Source organism: Diadema antillarum, unplaced genomic scaffold, assembly GCF_040938485.1.
Source record: "Diadema antillarum isolate AM-2024a unplaced genomic scaffold, OU_Dant_1.0 seq00000946_RagTag, whole genome shotgun sequence".
Classification (NCBI taxonomy): Eukaryota; Metazoa; Echinodermata; class Echinoidea; order Diadematoida; family Diadematidae; genus Diadema; species Diadema antillarum.
In genome coordinates this window covers 68,886-91,274 of record NW_027271795.1, presented here as the reverse complement: position 1 = coordinate 91,274, position 22,389 = coordinate 68,886, and the positions used below count along the sequence as shown (strand labels likewise).

The 22,389-nt window shown below is 39.6% G+C and overlaps 1 protein-coding gene across 1 annotated transcript in view; it reads left to right on the top strand.

Moving 5' to 3' along the window:
• LOC139741685 (uncharacterized) overlaps positions 1–5,748 on the top strand; it is a 59,009-nt gene extending 53,261 nt beyond the window's left edge. The window contains exons 30-34 of the mRNA XM_071652266.1: positions 2,015–2,170; positions 2,692–2,877; positions 3,677–3,886; positions 4,897–4,971; positions 5,659–5,748. Coding sequence (XP_071508367.1) covers positions 2,015–2,170; positions 2,692–2,877; positions 3,677–3,886; positions 4,897–4,971; positions 5,659–5,748 — 717 coding nt within the window. The remainder of the gene's footprint in view (positions 1–2,014; positions 2,171–2,691; positions 2,878–3,676; positions 3,887–4,896; positions 4,972–5,658) is intronic.
• The last annotated feature ends 16,641 nt before the right edge of the window (positions 5,749–22,389 follow it).

The window sequence follows — 22,389 nt, the reverse complement described above, 5'->3', positions numbered from 1 at the left end:
TTGTAATGTTTCCAATGCAAGGCTCTAATTGTAAATAATAATAATAGAAAAGAATGCATTGAATACCGAATCTACCTAGTAATTTTTTTATCTTGTCCCGATTGTTTGAAGAAAAGCCAAGATTTTGTTGGAATGTACCTGTTTTGATATATGGTGTGACTGAATGCGATGATGCAGTGAATCCTTATTGTCTGGTCTGGCTCTGACTATTTTTATGATGTTGATCGTGAGTTTTAATGGTTTTATTGTTGTGATGTGATTGGAGTTAGGGTTTTTATTTCTGAAATATTGAACACAAGAAAAATGTGCCATTGTATGTGTGCTGTATGTTTGACATTCTGTTTTGTTGTTGTTGTTTCAACAACACTGTTTTTGGTGTGTTTTTTGATAAATCTATACTCTGTCTTGATACAGCAGTACCTTGTGTCAGTATGCATGTATGTATGTGTGTGTGTGTGTGTGTGACAATGATTATCAACATATCAAAGAAAAGATCTCCACTGCCACTCACCATACACAATTCCACATCAAATAGCTAACTTGAATAGATTTACACTGCACAGTGTATTTTAAACAAATGGTTTTGCACTTTTCCATCCATATAATTACCTTCGTTCTTCACAAGCTACAAGGCAACCAGATTTGAATATTATTATGGAGTTAAGTTATATTTTAGTTTTTATGGTGTGATTATGATATAGACCAAACACATACATACAAAGAAACAAACAAGCATATATTAGAACAGACAGGCAGACATAAAGGCTTACTGCAAATTTAAAGATACATGTGTATGTATGTATATATATATAAATATATACATATATATGCATACATACATGATAGTTTTGAGCAAACACTGCATGTAACCTATCATAACTAGGCTTGTGGTAATTCGTGCTAGCTTATGTGTGTGTATATATATATATATATATATATATATATATATGTGTGTGTGTATATATATATATATATATATATGTATAAAGTCTTTACACTAACATTTATTCTTGTGGCAAAAAAAGGAGAAAATATTACGAAATAATTCAATAAATGATTTAAATATTAAAAAAAACTCTGAAAAATGATATGTTAAAATAGGCAGGTATATAATAAAGAGCTTCGTATACCACATGTGACTGAATTGACTTAGTCTAACTTTTTCAATAATGAGTCGAGGCATACCAGTAAACATAATTTTTCACGGCACCACTTAGTCATGAAGTGCTTATATTTAACATAGGGGTATACCTAGTTCCATTATTGGGTAGAAAAAAAAGTGGTCATGATAAGAATACACACACACACACACACACACACACATATATATATATATATATATATATATATATATATATATATATCTGCTGAATATTCGCCGGAAAATAAAGTGAAATTTGGCTATGAAGACTTGCAGCGATCTGACAACCCTCATCGGGCAGGTAGCAGAGTAAAAATGGGTGACGTTATCTATCATAAAGGTGCAAGTTCTCACCCGTTCTGAATGAGAGAAAAAAAAACTCATTAAAAAATGCACACACTCACAATTTTCGGATGGCCTGACCATGCGACACTTGGCGATCCATACAAATTGTCCATGGTTTAAATCATGGTTTCAATTGTACCACCTTCGTGAATTCGGGCCAAAGTGTCGAGACAGATTTGACAGAAAATTTCCAAATGGTTCATGTTCTCATTATTGGGAAGAGAGACTGTCAAATTATCTGGTAAGCTGATGCACACTACTGTTTGCAGTTGAAAGGTTATGGTGTCTAAAAAGCAAAAACAAACAAAGAAAACAAGCTAACAACCAAGCAACTATTAGATGATGTGTATGTCCATTTCTTTTACCAGCAATCATTCTAGTGCTATACCTGACCTTTAGATGTTTATAAAGAAAAATTATACCACCGCAGTTTTCATTTTTATTGAATATGTTTCTTTTCTCTCCTTTCCATTTCTTTCTCTCTGTATATCCTCGTCTCTCCTTCTTTTGTCACTGTTCGTGTTTCAGGAAGCATTGGAGACCAAGGTGTCGGGGTTGGCTGAGACGCTAGAGAAGAAGAAAGTGGAGATTGATTCCTTGAGGAAGAGGGTTGCCGTGGTGACCAGGGAGAAGCATCACTATGAGCAACATGTTGTTGCCATCCAGACTGAGCTCGACAAGAAGGCAAGACACTCCTTTGCTATCTTCTATTAAAGTTTTTTTTTTAAATGTTCATAGGTCATTATTTCTATCAGTGTATCAATTTACACCACAACCTATACACCAAAACCTGTACACCAAAACCAGATACTCTATCCTTCAGTGTATTAATACCCATCAAAACCATTCCTACTTTGCTTTTAATCTATGGCGACTCTATCCTTCAGTGTATAGATATACACCATTGACCAAAAATTATTCTTGCTTTGCTTGATATCTATGGCCACTCTAATTGTTAATCAAGCAAATAATTCACAAATTTCTCCACACAAATAGATGATAGTAGCCCGAGTGTGTGATGTTTATTTGTTTGTTTGTTTTCCAGTTGAAAATAAACACATGACCCCGAAAAAAACATTATTCTGGTAAATATCTATCACTTCTTTGAGTCCATTGTAATGAGCACTGTGATTGTTGATGCACATTACTAAGTGTGTCAGATGAGACCAATTCTCTTCCCCCTCCCCATTTATTGACGTTAATAGGCCGCCGTGCTCACAGACACCTTCGCCAAGCTCAAAGAGGCGGACAGCACGCTGTCGGAAGTGGAGGCCGCGGCGTCCGAACAGCTCCACAAGCTGGCCGACCAGTCGGAGCTGGCTTTGGACGCGGCCCACGCCAAGATCAAACAGCTGCAGGCGAGGGTCAAGGATCTCGAAAAATTCATCAAGGTAATAATTAATGTCCTCACAAGAGGTAATGTTTTGTTTTTGGATATTGTAGCTTATGATGTGCGACATTAAGGCTTTGTCTAACAATGTATCCAGCGTGAGGAGGATCTGAGGTGCATGGTGCAATGTGTTATGATTGTTTTTGATATGATGTAAAAGTGAAGCGATGAAATTGCATTGCAGTTCAAAATGATTGTAAATGCTACAAACAAGTTTGAAAAAAAAAATCTGTGACTGGATATACCATACTCAATTTTCCTGTGGAAAGTACTGTTAGAATGGACCATTTTGTGAAATGAACGATTACATTTGTTGAAATCATATTTTGTGAAATGAAACTACAGTGTAGATTATATTTGTTAGGATAGTGACAATAGTTGTCAAAACATTTATGTGCTTGGATCTTTGTGTTTTGTCCACATTAACATCACTTTACAGGTCAGTGAGAAAATTATGATGATTATGGATATTGAGCCACCACAATCAGGGGCCACAAAAAGATTTTTTGTGGGTAGGGATGGCTGACTGACCCTGGTTTATTGCCCCTGACCCCCCTCCTCCCCCCCCCCCCCACACACACACTCTTCTATTGATACAGTATTACTTGAAGAGCATTGTTTTCTAAGAGTCAAACATAGTTTCTTGTACTTGTCAAAATGTCAAAGTACTGTCTAAAATTAATTTTGACAGACAAATCAAATATGAAAGAAGTGTAGTATTTTGGATTAGAGTTCATGTAGAGATATTTGGCTCATTCCTGTATCCATTTTCCTCTGTCACATCCTACCTCCATGTCAAGGATCTAGCCAGCGAGTTCTCATCGCAGACGCAGGACGCTCTCGAGCAATTACTGAGCAGCAGGGATGCAGGGACCACACCCAGCCCGGACAGGGGTACAGACCAGTCCATGGTCCGGGCCCAGTCCCTCGCCTCCTCCATCCTGAACCTCAGCACCAGCGATCTGGAGGAGTTCATGGCGGTGGAGCAGCAGGAGAGAAGGACCAAAATGGTAGGCAAGGACCAAGAAAAAAGTCAGTTGGTCCCACCAAAGTTTCTTCTTATGTTTCCCGATGGCGAATACCAAGGCCCTGATATCCAATTGTAAGCCCCAAAGTGTTGCCACTGCCTCAGATCCTCTTGGTGCCTGGTTGCATACAATGGCCTGAGCCCAAATTGTGGGCCAGATATCTCACCAACTTCTAACATTTTTACTGCCTTCATGGTTCGTGGTCACATACCACATCTGCACCTAACCCCTAATGGCAGGCCCAGTAGAGTCTTGCCAATTAGCTAGCTCGGGGTTCCCGTTTGAGCATGAGCAGAAAAAGGTCATTTGTATTTAGAGACAGATTGGTTTTTAAATTCACTGAGATGAGCATCTGTGATGCAATGATTATTCCTGTAATCCTTATTAAAGGTGCCTGCCAGTACAACCACCTGACAGCAAGCCTGGTATTTAGTAATGTTAAGTTATTTTTAATGTATTTAAAACAGCACAATGAAATGGGTGCTTCCCAAAGTGGTAGTTAACAAACCATTCTGATCACTTGATCTACGCACTTTCATTCTTTGTTTGAATACGAGTGCCATAAATTGCTATGTTGGGCAAGCTGATGCATTATGTCGCTTTGAATCGAGTGAAGTGCCTAATCAACTGAGAAAAAAGAAAGGTCATTTGTACCCATGTGCACATGAGCTATCTCTGAACTGGCTTATACCCACTAAATTTTCTCTTGTACCGACTGGCTTTCTAGCATGCCCTGAACTAAATCTAACTGGTTCCTCCCCAATTTCTCAGTCGCACACCAGGTTCTGAACCAAAATTACAGGCCCACAGATTTCACTGGGCCTTATTTTTCTCTTGACCCTGGTTGCCCAACAATCATGTTTCAAAGGTTTATGTGTGTTGGGGGGGGGGGCAAATTGGAAGGCGATATTGAGCAGAGTTCCTTCGCTTATGTCGCTTGCCTTGTCAAATTCTGCTCCATATTCTGTGCACTGTTTATTTTTTTTTTTCAGACAAAAGAACTTGAGCTGTACAGGACTGCAGCAGAGGAATGGAAGAAACGCATAGAGACGGCACTGGACCAAAAGGTAAGAAGTGCCAGTAGGTACATAGTGGCCCTTTCTCTCATGCTAAAACACGCTAGGCAGCAATGCAAAAGGCATTATAGTCGTATCCAATCCTTTTCAATGTCCATGAAAGTCATCACTGTATGGCAAGTGAGTGCAAATTCTGTAGTAAACTACAGTACTCTCTGCTGGTGCATAGATAAGAAATTGCCATGCAACCCAATTTTGGCTTGATTCTATTTGAGGGTCAAAGTGTATTCCACAGATTTTTTGATGCTACACTTCTGTGCATAACATCATACTCGACCAATTATTACTAGAAATTTGCCCTGTCATTCCTGATTGAACCTACATATAGCTCCAGTTTTCTTTAGCTCTTTATTTATTTTTTTTTTTTTTTTGGGGGGGGGAAGCGGGACACCAATTCTGTTGTCATTGTTGGTTGTCGGTGGTATAAAAGGACGGTACCATCTTTCTGTCATTCATCAATCGAGATCTTGTTTGTCAAACTCAAAATTAGGTACGATTAACCATTCCCAAATCGAGACTACACTGAATGACAATGTGGTGGTGTTCAGATAAACATCAAAAATATGATTTGCTTTGTATTTGGGATTTCATGGCCTGTAGATTCCAGTCCAGGTCCTAAGTGTAGAGCTTTGCAATCAATCAATAATTGATTAATATATTTTTGGTCTCTTTGAACAGAAACTTCCTAGAAACGAGCTGGGGGAGCTTTTCTTGAAGAAGCTGAGAGAGAAGGACGAAGCACTGACCATAGTAAGAGAGTCCAGATAATACAGGCTGCTCCACCCATCTTCCGGCCCCGTCAGCTCTTGCAATGATTCGCCAACTGTTGGTATGGTTTGTAGCAGATCTTGAAGGGTGGTTGGTAGGCACGATGAAAATATGTGATGTCACAACAAAATCTATCCCAACTTGTTGCTTTTTCTGCTAGAATGGGTAGCTCAAGACTGTCAGTGTAAGCTACGCAGTCTGGTGAAATAGGTGAACATTGTTAGACTTGATGAGGATATTGTTTAACCCGTTGAGGACGGGCTGATTTTGCAACAACACGCATTTCCCACAGACACCTGCCCGAGTATACTAGGGCGGGACTCGTCCTCAACAGGTTAAGCAATCCATCCTAAATGTACCATCTACATGTAGTTAGTCCTTACAATAATTTTCTATTGTCAGTGCAAACACCAGTGTGTGCATTACTGAAAAAGCTGTTACTTTTGCCTACAGATATTTTTGCAAATGAGGTCACAGACATTTCTGCAAGGTGTTGTTTTTGCAATTTGACATCAAGGTTGTTGAAAGTGTCTTGTCTGTTTACTCTGTCACTTCAGTGTACATGTACTTAGTATATAACTGATTGCACAAAGATAAGATCAGGGTCCCATTTCATAAAACTTGTTATCAGTAACAACTGCCACATTTTTGTGACAAATATGCTCTCAGCCAATCAGATGCAAGGATTTCAGTAGCCTATAACAACTATCGTAACTTGTTATCGATAACAAGTTTCAATAAACGAGGCCCAGGTGGCAATATTTTTAGCTCACCTGAGCCAAAGGCTCAAGTGAGCTATTGCGATCGCCCTTCGTCCGGCGTCCGTCGTGCGTCGTGCGTCGTGCGTCGTCCGTCGTCCGTCGTCCGTCGTCCGTCGTCCGTCGTGCGTCGTCCGTCGTGCGTCGTGCGTAAACTTTTTACATTTTCATCTTCTTCTTGAAAACCCCAAGACCGATTTTCATCAAACTTGGCAGGTAGCATCCCTAGGGGGTTAGGAACTCAATTTGTTAAAATGGGCACCATGCCCCACCCAGGGGGCCCCCAGGGGGGCCCAAACCCCCCAAAATTAAGGAATCTGTAAAAATCTTCTTCTCTAGAACCAGAAGTGATAGAGCTAAGTTAATACTATGAGTTAGTACATTGATGACTGTAGTTTAAAGTTTGTTCATGGCAGAATCAGGGGTGCCCCCCTTGGGACCCAGGGGAGGGGGGGGGTGGGGAAGGGTTCTAATGGGGCCTAAATTGTACATTTTCATCTTCTTCTTGAGAACTCCATGACCCATTTTCACCAAACTTGGCAGGTAGCATCCCTAGGGGGTTAGGAACTCAATTTGTTAAAATGGGCACCATGACCCACCCAGGGGGCCCCCAGGGGGCCCAAACCCCCCCAAAATTAAGGAATCCGCAAAAATCTTCTTCTCTAGAACCAGAAGTGATAGAGCTAGGTTAATACTATGAGTTAGCACATTGATGACTGTAGTTTCAAGTTTGTTCATGGCAGAATCAGGGGTGCCCCCCCTTGGGACCCGGGGGGGGGGGGGGGGGGGGGGGGGTGAGGAGGGGTCCTAATGGGGCCTAAATTGTACATTTTTATCTTCTTCTTGAGAACCCCATGACCCATTTTCACCAAACTTGGCAGGTAGCATCCCTAGGGGGTTAGGATCTCAATTTGTTAAAATGGGCACCATGCCCCACCCAGGGGGCCCCCAGGGGGGCCCAAACCCCCCAAAATTAAGGAATCTGTAAAAATCTTCTTCTCTAGAACCAGAAGTGATAGAGCTAAGTTAATACTATGAGTTAGTACATTGATGACTGTAGTTTCAAGTTTGTTCATGGCAGAATCAGGGGTGCCCCCCTTGGGACCCAGGGGAGGGGGGGTGGGGAAGGATTCTAATGGGGCCTAAATTGTACATTTTCATCTTCTTCTTGAGAACTCCATGACCCATTTTCACCAAACTTGGCAGGTAGCATCCCTAGGGGGTTAGGAACTCAATTTGTTAAAATGGGCACCATGACCCACCCAGGGGGCCCCCAGGGGGCCCAAACCCCCCCAAAATTAAGGAATCCGCAAAAATCTTCTTCTCTAGAACCAGAAGTGATAGAGCTAGGTTAATACTATGAGTTAGCACATTGATGACTGTAGTTTCAAGTTTGTTCATGGCAGAATCAGGGGTGCCCCCCTTGGGACCCAGGGGGGGGGGGGGGGGGGGGTGAGGAGGGGTCCTAATGGGGCCTAAATTGTACATTTTTATCTTCTTCTTGAGAACCCCATGACCCATTTTCACCAAACTTGGCAGGTAGCATCCCTAGGGGGTTAGGATCTCAATTTGTTAAAATGGGCACCATGCCCCGCCCAGGGGGCCCCCAGGGGGCCCAAACCCCCCAAATGAAGGAATCTTTAAAAATCTTCTCTAGAATCAGAAGTTATAGAGCTGAGATAATACTATGAGTGAGTACATTAATGACTGTAGTTTCAAGTTTGTTCATAGGAGATCCAGGGGTGCCCCTCTTGGGGGTAGGGGGGGGGGGGTGGTTGGAAGGGTCCAAATGGGGGCCTGAATTGTACATTTTCATCTTCTTCCTGAAAACCTCATGATGGATTTTTGTCAAACTTGGCAGGTAGCATCCCTAGGTGATCAGGATCTCAATTTATCAAACTGGGCACCATGCCCCACCCAGAGGGCCCCAGGGGGCCCCAATTCCCCCAAATTAAGGAATCTTGAAAAAAATTGGGCCCTTATTGTACATTTTCATCTTCCACTTGAGAATGCCTCGTCAAAGTTTGGTGGAGCTGTGAATAATTTAGATTAGTGACTGCGTGAAAGGTGAACTTGCGATACTCAGGTGAGCGCTAGACCCGCGGGTCTCTTGTCATGTGTTGTTAAATTTGTGGCACAACTGTGATTCACAAAAATTAAACCCTTGCAAAATAGAAAGAAAAAAAAACAGCTTTTACAATATCACAGATTGCCCAGTATACTCCAGGAGAATTAATTTACTGGCAAATGACACAGCAAAGATTTATGTGTGTGGAAGACAGAAATAGACACACTAAGGCACGCACGCACACACACACACACACATACACACAAATAGACTCGTGAACAGGTGCAAAATATCAGCACTTAATGATTGTCGGTCTCATTTGTAACACTTCTCTGTGGTAGCAACTCACATAACTCACAATCAAGCTCAACGCATTCAGGGTTTTCTTAGGTTTATTCCAGGGTGGGAAATTTCAGGGAATGAAGAAATTCATATTACAAATAAAACCTATTTACAATTTCAATATTATGTACAAACTCAAATGTATAAATACAATGTACAAGCATAAAAGCATAAATACAATGTACAAGCATAGCCTCTCTCATAAGGAAAATATTTACATCTTGGAATGGGGCTGTTATTTATGAAGGAAGTCTGTACATATCAAAGTATTAAAACAAATTAGGAAAATGTATGCATTGGAAGATTCAACCTCTGAGTAAAATTGAAGCTTTACTTTGACAGGATGTATCAACAACAGGTAACCAGTACCTAGACTAAGAACATGGACTCACAATATTACACGGAATGCAATAACACGAAATATGAGTTTCTTGCCATTGTAAGTAACACATAGAGGCTTCTGAGTAGCCCACTTAATTGGTCAACTTGATCTGGAGCATAAGCTGTCCTTGCATTTCATATTTGGAATTTAGGATACTTTCGTCAAGATTGTTGAATTTGCACAGACCATAGGAGTAAGACGAGACATGAAAGGCTAAAATGTTACCAAAAGTAGGTGTAGAGAAACGGTGAGCTCCAATATTTCAATTATTAAAACATGCAGCATATGTTGTGTAAGGATAAAACACAAAACCATCATTCCGCCAATCCATGATACAAATTCTCTACCCTATCAGCCTCCAATTCTACTTTTTAGTCAGTGCAGAGGACCAGTGGATGAATGGTTTCAATCAGTCTGCTCAATTTAACAATGTTGTTATTTGTCATGCATTCATGATATGCTTTTTCAGACTCTGTAAATTATTTGTAAATATGAGAATGCAATTATACATGCTTGTAGCTGTACACATTGTATCCTATGGCAGTGAAATATGTAAATAAAAGAGTTTAATTTCTATGGAAATGTCTGTTTAGTGCAAACTGATACATTATTAATACATTGTATTTTGTCGTTTACAGTCAGATGTGTGTGTGTGTGTGTGTGTGTGTGTGTTTGAGTGCGAGTGTTTTTCTACTGAGTATGTACCTCTAAACCAGCATTTGGTTAACTTCTCTCTCTTTTTTTCCACTTAAAAAAAGAAAGACCCTTCAGCTTTATTTGCCTATAATCATTACACTTCTGTTCTTTACCAAATGAGGTAACAAAACAAAACAAAACAAAAAAACATGTACCACACACACGGAAGACAATATCACGCTGTAATACCCTATAAGAAGGACAGAATCTGATGTTGCAGTGGATCCAGAATGGACACGCAGGCGAGTGAAATAGTCCGTCAAGGGAGCACGATTAAAGCCTTGAAGTCCCAGGCGGATGATCAACGGGAAACTATCAAGTCACTCGAAAGCAGGCAAGTAGATAGCTGTAAAAGAAATAGTTGGAAATAGTAATGAAAACACAAGATTTTTGACAAAATTCTTGATTAGTGTGCTGACTGTGGCTGAGCGACAATAGGTTTATCGTGACAAGAAAATTGAATCAGTACTAAAAAAGTAAAAATTAAATGTACAACACATCGTATTATCAAACATCGTTATTATGACGTTGTTATTATCATTAGTAGTAGTAGAAGTAGCAGTAGTAATATTAGTTGTGCAATCTTGTAGTTTTTAGAGCTGCATACCAGTGTAGATTTCTTTCATATCTGTTTTGTCAGTAATGGTTTTGGTCTAAATCAGTGCCATCAGTCAGTTATTGTTTATCTAAATTCACTTGTATCTGTGACCAACATATTTACATCATTGCAACCAATTTTTCTGATTCCATTTATTGTGAGATAAATGCTTGTTTGTGGTATTGTAATAGATTCACAGTATAAAATGGTCTTGGGAAGCAAAACTGCATATTCAAACTTACAAACCTTTCAGCCTCAATTGAACACATTCCTATTTTCAATCACTTTGCTTCAGGTACAGATTGAACAACTTTTGAAGATATTTGATATTCATACACCAAATTCCCTAGACCACAGGACATATGTATACCGAAGTTTTGTTGCACTAGTATCTCTACCTATATAGTTTGCTCATATTCTGGATAAAGAGGAAATTCTGATGTTAATTCTTGTGCCTTAGAATCCAACAACTAGACAGGGATGTGAGTCAGAAGAGGTCGCTGATCGATGACCTCCGAGCCAGAAATAAATCTGCCGGAATGCACGACAAGATCCATGAGGAGACTGTGGCGAGTGTCTGAATGAGTGCGTATTTCCGTGTGAGGTATGTGTTTCGGTGTGCTCTACGTGTTTGAAAAGACCTGCTTGCTGCTGCATCATTTTCTTCATGTTGTGTTCATATTATTAATGAGACTAAAGACATTCAGAACCGTAAACAAAAAAAAAAAATATTGATAATTTCTGATGTGGTGAAGAATGGATGTTTTCTTTGATGGTTTGCGCTTGTCTTTGTGATATATACTGTCTTTATATGATATAAATATATGTAGTATACCAACAGAAGAATCACACTAGAGTTTGAGCTGCCTGCTATATATCTCTGTCTACATATACACATATATATATATATATATATATACATATATATTCATATATGTTGGTGCTGAGACTTGTGTGTGTTTATATCATATAGAGTGAGAGAAAAAAAGAGAGATACACGTGTAGAAAGATAGATGAATAGATAGCAAGAAAGGGAGAGAAGGGTGAATAGATCTGTGTAAAGCTGTGTAGTTATGTATCATATACTGTATGTTCAACTTTATACAGATAAACTAATGATCTCTTGTCATATTGCTGTATAATATATCATATATCTATGTATAAAAGATGAAAGGAAGAGATTACAATGCATCATAAGCGTTCAACAACTTTTAATCGTTGCACCAAATTTTCAACTTTGTTGAAAAGTTGATGCAACCATTAAAAGCTTTAGGACGCAAATAATGCATTAATATCTGTTCATGTCAACTTTTGTGTACTGAAACCAACACATGGACTAAATTCTCCGTATGTATAAATATATATGGAGAATTGACATTGAGAATTGATAAATATAAATAGAGGTTAGATATTAGAGTGAATATATATATATATATATATTTACTCAAATATCTAACCTCAAAGTTACAGACACTCACACAGACACACAAACATTGATGCAAGCCTTAGAAGAAAAAAACAGAAAATTTCAATTTCTGACATTGACGTTCATTTTCTTTATTGAAGTATTGAAAACAGTCACTATATACATTCAGTTCATATGATATTTACAAAATAATATGTACAAAATTGGCAAGAATTACATAGCTGCATGGATATCATACTGAAAAATTCAAGATGATAAGAAAACCTTGTATATACATCAACTACAAGTATGGCAAGACATGAGTGTAGGCACAGCTGCTTCAATGTTACAAATAGTATTACAAGTCATATGTATGATAAAGTCAAATGTACAATATAGATACAATGTCCAGAAAGTTCATAGAAAGAGGTCCATCTAGAGTTCCGAGACGAGTCCAGGCACATCCTGCTGGACGATGTTAACAAGTGTCCACAGTCATATATCAGCAAAGGAAGAGACTGGTGATAGTAACAAGTGTCCAGAGTCGTATATCAACATACAAGGAGATGGATGATAGTGATATGTGTCCAGAGTAATACCTGAGCATCACGACATACGAGGAGACTGGATGACGTGGCGGCTGCTGCGGACGAGCTTGTAGCGAACGGATTCACTAGGTGAGAGCGTTGCCGTGGCGCTGGAGTCGGTGGCTACCACCTGTCGGGAGAACTGTGCCGGCCGAACGGGACGAGCGTCGGGGTACACCGATGGCAGCGTCGTTGCATCATCAGCTTGCGAGAGAGAGGCGGCGAGCTCGCAGTCGATGCCCTGAGATGCCGTGTCGGGAGACGCGAAGTCCTCGAGCTCCGCAAGGTCTAGTGGCGAGTCGATGTTCCGCAGCGAGGGGACACGAGTGAAGGAGAGCCGGCGGCGGAGCGGGGGACGCGGCGAGGGCAGCAGCTGGTCTCCGGCGCGAAGGAAGCTGGTGCAGGCGTTGCCACGGCCGTCGTACCGCACGAAGGCCGGCTCGTGGAGAGGAGAGGGGGCGGCACCGGGCAGGGTGACGGGCAGGGACGGACCGGGCTTGAAGCGCTTCGCTGGTAGTGCTGCTACCGCTGCTGGTGCGTCGTGGAGGTGACCCAGCTGGTCGATGGAGCGCTTGGTGGTCTGTCGCTGGGTGGGAGCGGGAACAGGGGACTCAGGGAGGGGCAGACCAGCTGTAAAATAAGCAGAAGAAAGGGAGAGAGGGAAAAAAAAATCATTAGCATGATTACTATTGTACAAGTAGGCCTACATTAGATTATGCAGTAACATGACATAATTTTAGCAAAATACATTTTTTTCTTCTTTTGTGCTCTAGAATAGTGAAATGTTTCTATTCCTAAAGCCAATATTTTCTTTTGGGTAAAGATAATACATTATATCATTAAGCAAGAATGTAGAAGAAATCAATAAATAACTTTAATGCAGAAGACACTCAGCTGCAAATTTCTTCTGTATATTCCATTTACATGTTGCTTGATAAATGTTTCATTCTGAATCATGTTTCCAGTGATAGATAGATAAATAAATAGATAGATAGAGGACCGACAGACAGACGGACAGAGTGAGCGAGTGAAAGAGGGAGAGACAGAGAGGAAGTTTCATCTTACGATTAATGAGTACGACGATCGCCTTGCGTCTCTTGCTGCCGTCGTGGGGCTGGACCAGGACGTGGGTACCGAGTCGCAGCTCAGCGGCGCGATGAACGAGGTCGCATTCGGGCACCACGCAGACCTTCCCCGACGTCGGACCGGAGCACATCAGGACCGAGACGAAACGTGAAGCAGCAGCGGCCATCTTCTTCTTATCAAAATCCTCTTAGAACTGTCGTAAATGGATAGCGAGGAAGGGTAGAATTGGACAGATCTGATGATAAGGAGTACAGCAGCGAAGACGATTATCGAAGATGAAGGAGACGCAGTTGAGAGTGACGAATAATTGGACAGCAATGTGATCAGAGTCGAGCGTAGAGCGGATAAAGTTATGAGAACGGGGAGAAAGAGCAGCGGTATTTAACGAGTTTGGGAAAACCTGAAGTTCTACGTTAAGTTTTGTCGAGCGCGCCGGCGGATCAAAGCGCGCGCCGTGATTGGTGGAGTGTGACTGCGGCGGGCAACGCTGATTGGTCAACGCTGATTAAAGGCGTGAAACCGCCTCGCTGACTATCTTCGCGAGCGGCGTGTGAAGCTCGCCGCCGCGTCACCAGCGAAACAAAAGCGCGGATCTCGGCAAGAGTACAATAGGTGATGACTCTCTCCGTACCTCGCTAAACAATAGCTGTGATTTCCGCCCCTCCTTCGGGCGTATGTTAGCTGTCACGTTTTGATTGACAAGCTATCAAGACTTCAGCGGGTGCCAGCGGGAGATTGTAATATTGTTGATATCAAGCCACCGTTAACTCGCGAAGTAGATTTATGAAGTGATTCCTTCAGTCAAGATTAATCAGAAATGATGAAAGATTTTCGCTATCAGTAATATTACTGTCGTTTTAAACGCGTACGGAACTTACAAACACATTATGCTTACTTGCAAAACAGCAGTTGTCTTGATGTAGTGCTGTTATTACTAGCGAACTGCTCCGTGTGTGCGTTTCATCAGCAAAACTACTTTTGCGTCACGCTTGTATTTTTTTTCCGTTATCTCTCTTTCCGTGGTGATTAGAAAGCGACGAAGGGATGAAAATTGACATTTTAAAGTCGGAACTTAATGTCTTGACAAAAAAAAAAAAAGTGCCCCATGAAACCAGTTGTACTACAGGTCGATACTTGCTGTATTCCAAATACTAACATGCGAACGCTACCGTCCTCCGCATTACCGATTCGGAAGCTATGTCGCGATCACTTTAGATTGATAAGTTTGTCTTATTATCGTCAATGATATTAATTATCTCGGAAATGTGTTTGTTTGCTAAAAAGGCACTCCAAAGAGAACTTAAATTTCGTGTCCCGAGTCCGTGTACAATGAATAGATTCATACCGCTGTGCTAATGTAGTGTTCTGCGAGTGTACTAACTGTATAGTCTTCGGAAAAGAAAGAAAGAAAGAAAGAAAGAAAGAAAGAAAGAAAGAAAGGAAGAAGAAAAGAGACATGCTTTTTTAAGAGCTGTCATCGATGCAATATTTGATTGTTTACCACAGCCTATATTACACACTGTTATCTTATACAGCTGTCAATAGTGTCATCTGAATTAAAGACGTAGAAAGCCAATCTCGGGAATACACCACAAAGCTGATTCGTGACCGTACAATAGCGATAGCGAGACACGAACTTGAGGAGAAATCAAAAGTCAAGAAGTGTTACGCTACTGCTAATCGCTCTTCTTGAATATACCGTTATGCATAAGATTGAATGGGTCACTTATAGTCTTAATGATATTAGTTTTTTCTTTGCATAAAAACAATATACAGAAATGTCCAGAATTAATATATCAGAATGCGATTTGTCATTTCAGTGATAATCAGACCCTTCGTATTGTAAGTGGTCATTTTGTGAGTGAAATAAATCTCTGATTCTAGTCACTTCACGATGTTTTGATTCAGACATATTTATCGGAGAGATATTTGCAAACATCATACATACATGACATCGCAAACATCGCAAGAAATTCAAATCAACTTACGTAGCGTGAAAGAAAAGAAATTACCAGCCCAAATTACTAGATTACGGGGGGGGGGGGGATATCCCCGTATTCATATTATTGATTTGTGTTACGTGACGCACGCAACATGCTTTCGATTTTTTTTTCCAGTTCGTGTTCTTTTTACCTTGGGTTTTTTTTTTGTGTGTGTGTGTGTGTGTGTGTGTGTGTGTGTGTGTGTTTACTTGCTTTGTTAGTTTGCTTCTACCCGTCTGGGTCGAAAATCAGTTTTGTTGTTGTTAGGGCCTACATATTTCACTTTACTAGACAAAAAAAATAGAACCTACGCTATAACATTTCGGGGGTAATTACATCGTTTGTAGCGCGTTTGATTTGTAATGCGTTACCAACAGCATACAAGGCCAATGAACTGTGAGCTGTGAGCAAATATTTCATCCCTAGTTAGGTCAATGTCGCATTAGTATAAAGTCACAGCACCTCCCTTGTTTGCGTGGAATATGGCAATGTATTTGAATTGATTGATCTTTTCATATTAGCACCTGCCAACACGAGATGAATGTGTATTTCGATCCCATTCCGCTAGAACAGGCTTCTATTCATGTAACGTGCTTTAAACTGTTTCTGTATCAACGCCACTCTTATGACTAGCTCCTCGGCAGACAAAGCGCGAGTTTCTGACTGCGCAGATGACAATACCCGTCAACTATTGTAGCGGGAACATGGATTGGGGAATCCAACCCTGGTATCGGAAACGGTGTAACTACCTCGAACACACACTTGTTTGATACATCTATTCACTCCTAATTGTATTAACTGGTCATCCCATCGATTGATATCAATTTATTCATTCCCATATTTATTTCTCGTTATTCCGTGTTTTTGTTTATTCGTATACTCATGGATTGTGTGTGTGTGTGTATGTGTGTGTCTGTGTGTGTTTTCTGGATGATCGTTCGCTATTTACTTTCCACATTTACCCCTACATCGTGATTGAGCGTTCAAACGTATTCAGTTTCAGTATCTTATGTATTGCTATCTTGGCATTTCCAATAAAGTGGACCGTGCTTTACAAGATATGAACCAACGCCTTCAGAATCTAACAGTGTGGAACCGCTCCATCCTCGTACGTACAGAATCTACACCAATACAACATAGTGATATGAAATGAACTATATCAACTATCATGTCTTTTATTTGCTGAAAAGACCTGAGATAGGTATTCAGATGTGTGCCATGCCATTCCTCCCCAACCCAAATATCTGATAGTTTAAAGATGGGCACAGTGATCGGTATGTATTGTATTGATGAGAGTGTGCGGTATATCTAATTATTGTTTACCAGTGTGTCATCAATAATGTGATATATAATTTCGTTCGCGAGATCAGGTTATGTGGTAAGCTCAAAAACCTGTCTAAGTTTAGGATAATTTGATCACATTCTGTGTTCCAACCCTATATAAGAGCTAAGGTTTACACTAAGTTCTCTATGTTATGGTTTCTCTCAGTTCCGCTATTTTCTTTTCATCTTTTGATAAACAACGTTATCGATAACTGTTCATAACTGAAATGCCATTTCCTGCTAATCTAGTCAAATGGTAGACTTGAAATAATCACCTAATGGGTACAGTACTATAGTATATAGTTTAGTGGAGTAGCCACTTCGTTTACCATCATTGCATACTCCACTTCACGGCATTGATATGGCGGCAACATCACTGACGAATAAGAGTGCGCTCTGAATGGTTGGCCATGATGAAAGTGAGGGTTGAATAGGACCCGCCTCCCTCGTAGGTTGATGTGCCTTCCTATTTTATGAATAGAATGCGGAACTTCAAGACGGCGCTTTCTGATTGGCTACTCATGATGAAAGTGAAGTTGAAAAGGTTGCCGCGCACACGCCACCAAAACTCCCATTCCATTCATGAAAGTTTTTACTACGGACGTTTGGAGAATGTATTGTTAGTTGGACAAAGGAGTTATTAGGGAGTTATCACACTATTATTACTCCGTGGTCAGACATGACTCTTTGGAACGGAAACGCTTATAACCCCAACGTGTACGTTGAATGAAGTATCCACGTCCGTTTTAAAAGACTAAAGTAACTGGTGTCTTGATAATAAGTGGAATTAGTGAAGTCAACGGGTGCTGATTTTTCAGAACTGATTACAGAAAAATATAAAAAGTTTGTATTTTTGTGCGGCAGATGCAATGATAAAGGAAGACCATCTAGCAAGGGAAATGAAAATAAAAGCGAAAACAGAATAACTAATAAAATACAGCTTTATAAAGAAATAGATCCACTGTATGAGATTACGCTATAAGAATATCATTATGAGAAAATGACTGTCTTTGCGTATAGATATGTTCAGAAGTTCATATGACATTTTCAAAAGCTGTAGAAGGCGTGATTGCCTAATATTAGTACCGGTTTATTTTGGCATTGTCTAAAGCATTCTTTTTTCTTTTCAGATAATCAAAACTCAGAACTGTAATTTCTGCAAATAAGTGCCACAAATTTTGAATGTCGTCTTCTAATCTAGATAGCGACGTGACAAAGAAAATGATTTAATATTTCATGTATGCCTACTTAAAATATACGGAGATAATAATAACCGTATCAAAAAGTGGTGACATGCTGTTATTGTGTGCTGTGCGGGAATGCATCTTCCGGTTTAATACCAGTCTGGAAAGATCGGATTTTGCTGTCTTTATCATAGTGTCTTTTTTTATTAAGGCCTAACGGGGATAAAGCTCGAACATATAGTTACCAGGGATAGTTTCTTCCTGACTTATACGCCTCAAAGGCCATTCCTTACTTGACAATCACCTCTGACAACGAGATGCAATCAGAGGGAAATTCACGAAATCAGGGGTCGTGAAGTATTATGCGCCTGTCAATCGCTCTTTTTATTAGAAACCCGTTAGATGACAGAGTGAACTGGCTACGCCTTATCAGTTTAGGTCATTTTCAAGGCAAATTAAACCGATTTCTTGTGTCAGATGATTAGACGTTATCTGACCTTGTTTCCATCTATGTGATATTTCGAATTGTACACTAGTTATCATTCTACTAGGTGTTTCAAAAAACATTTTCCACTTCTGGTCATTAATAGTTCAAAAAGTATTCATTCGATAAAACTGTCATTGATATGAGTAATAGCTGAATAGTGTACAATTTTGTTGGAGGTAATTTGAATGTGAAAGCATAAATCAGTTTCATTAAATCTAAGATTGATTTTGAAGTAAGGTTTCAGATTTTGGTCAAATTTTAACCGTCTGTTCAAAAATTAAACTTTGCACAGGAACCAATGATGTGTATGTGAGTGTGTGCTGACAATGGCCCTGAACAATGGACATGCCTAAACCACCTGTTGACTAGGCGTCGGTCTCGCGCTCCCAGGCACATGAATGCTTAATCAATAATTCATGTGGATTGCTCTGGGCACTGCTAGTCTGAATTCATGCGCGGTAAAGGGTAAAATGCATGCACATGGAAAAAGTAAGCACATGTTTCCATGTGCTTGCAAACACCACATTTCATTCCAGCTTGCAATCATTTTCAAATTTTGCTTCACATATCACTAAATTTGGGATATAAATAAGCATAAATGATCCAAAGTTCTTCATTTTGATACAACTGTCTACTAATAGTCTGACAAATTTGTCGCTTTTTCGATCAAAAGAGATCATTTTTGGTAAAGAGTTCAGCAGCATTTTTCATTGGGGCGATTTGTTTCACATTAGATTTATTTAAGGCTCCATATACACAAGTGTATACTCTAATTGATTTTCTTTGCTTCCTGTCACCATGTTTACGACAGAACAGAAGGTATTCATTGTAATTTCGTTTTTCAGACGTAGGGAGAGCACTGTCGCGACTCAACGACAGTATCGGCAGGCGTTTGACTTTACACAGATACTGCGAGAGGCTGAATAAAGACTAGTTGTGATAGTGGAATTTCTCATGAATAAATAATGAAGCATTCAAACCCTGGCCATTATTCAGGACCATTGTCAGGGTGTTAACCACACACTCCCATACACACCCATTGACCCCTGTGCAAAGTGAAAGTTTTGTACAGAGGGTTGAAAAAAGAGCAAAATCTGGAACCTAACTGTGAAATTAATCATGGATTTCATGAAACTGATTTATGCTTTCATATTTAAACCACCTCCAACAAAATTGAACACTATTCAGCTATCACTCATATCAATGACAGTGTTATCTGATATATAGTTTTTGAATTATTAAGAATCAAAAGTGGGAAATGTTTTTTGAAACACCTAGTACCATGCATATGAGATATACATTTTCGAGATATTTTGCATTCCTCTCATATTTAAATATCGATATCATCACTTTTTTATCGTATATTTAAAAGATGTGAAGTAAACTTCAAACTTGTTCTGCTCACTTGATCAGTAATGTTTTTATAGATCATTCTTATCAAAAAAAGTAAACAATCATTAATGAAGATAACAATCATAATATTTGTCGTTCGATCCTCGAGTAACAACAGATACTATAAACCAATTATGTGTATAATTGCATGCCGCATAATGTTGTGTGCATTGCCGACATCAAAGGCACATAGCACGTTGAAATCTCGTGATAATACTGCCAACAGTGTTTGCCTTAATCATCAGGAACATGTAATCTACCAGCCTAATAAACCGTAAATGAACATTTCGATTACCTTCCAATTTGTGTAATCGTTTCTGGTGTTCAGTGACAGTAGCCTCGATATTTGCATGCGAGCTTTTGAAACTCGATTATAAGCAAAGAATTATAGGCACCAACGCGCGCGTATACAATGTATATCATTTTAACATCGGCTGTTATCATGATATGACTTGACTAGATCTTTTGATTTTACATTCGCTTGTTTTTGTGCGAAACCATTCTTTATCAGCAATTGGTCTCTGTCAATCAGCCCTTTGGCAAATTGCACAAAGCATGATTTTCCCGACTAAGCAGATGACAAAAACCGCTATTACCGGTAAATACTTCAGCGGAAGAAACAAAATCAAACCGTGATACTATAATTGTATTGGGAACAGTGAGTGAATTACTCTCCTCCAGGTTCCATCAGTGGCGTTTTTACCCGAAATCACACTCATATTGCTTTATATCGTTATGCCATATACTGTTTGTTCTTTGCTTGACGAAGCGCTTGTATATGTTAAATTTGTTGTGTGTTTATTTGTTTACTCGTGCTTTCTTTCTGTGTATTCCATACATTAATATATTAATTTTAGTCATGTCCATGGTTTGCGAGATCGAAGTACAATATGGAATTGTGTTGCTGTTGTTGTGTTCCTTGGCACTCATGATAGTGAATAATGACTGATAGCATAATGACAACACCTCTATTCGTCAGTGTATCTCAAGATATCGGCAAACATTCACACATTTATAAATACAGAAAGTACACACCTTAGTCATTTGAGCGACTCAAATAACATAAGAACGTATAGTTGGGATCACAATTTATTCATAACAAAATCTTTGTTGAGAAGGGACGAGGCCCAGATTTCGATCTTTCGATCGCCACTCCCATTGAAGGACAGAGTGTACTTCATCGTGAACTACATAACCGACAAAAACTAAAAACGGGACTTGGTTCATTACTATTCAGCGAAGGTTGCGTACTGTACACCCGGACTGTACATTCGTTATTGTTTCAAATATCAGTATGATTAATCACCGCCATTCCCTAACGAGCAGTAATCAATGACCGCAAGCGTATTCAGATGGAATCCACCAAAAAGAAAAACCTGTCAGAGAAAATGTTAGAACACCAAAGTGATATCCTATACGCTTAGAATGGTTTAGTCCTATTCTGTGTTTTAGATCTGTCTTGAAAAACACCGCTTCTCGTGTATTGAATCAAAAGGTATAGATTACTTTATTTAATCATTTTAGGCTTTACCATGTCGGGAACATACAAGTGACAAATAAAAATGCACCTTGAAAAGCGAAAGTCGAAAGGGTACTGCTCCTACACGTGCTGATGAATGGACCTTAATTGTATCTTTCTATACCATGAATATAGGAGGCGGTGTTTCTCATCTTCACTGCGTTTTTGAATAGTTAAAGTTGAAAGGGTTTCCGGTCATAGAAAGTCAAGTTGAAAGGGTTCCCCAGCATATACCGACAAATCGCTCGTTCCATTCAATAGAGTTTCGTAACGAGAGCTATCGCCTGCACTCAGCTTTGTTCGTTTCTGTAGGATGTGGAGCTTGTTACAAAAAGCAGGAAATGAAACACTTGTTTGTGTCGTTTAAATGACTATTTATACTGTCCATGTCTGTTACGAAAGACTTGTAATGCATGTATAATTCAAAGTAGCTGTTCATAAGGTCTGTTACGAAAGACTTGTAATATAATTCAAAGTAACTGTCCATACGGTCTGTTACGAAAGAATTGTAAATTATGATTCAAAGTAACTGTCCATGTCTGTTACGAAAGAATTGTAATATGATTCAAAGTAACTGTCCATGTCTGTTACGAAAGAATTGTAATATGATAGCCTATTCAAAGTAATTGATATTTCTTTTGCCTTTTATTTTCATTTAGTGTTTTCATGAACGACTTGATTGATTACACAACTTTTATGTTATACCGTTTATACAGTGTACGAGTGGATATACAGTTGTCTTAAAATGACTCGAATAACCCCAATGGAAGTTTTGAATTAATCACACATGACGAAAACTTGCGGGATGCAGGCCCCTGTGTATGGTACCAGA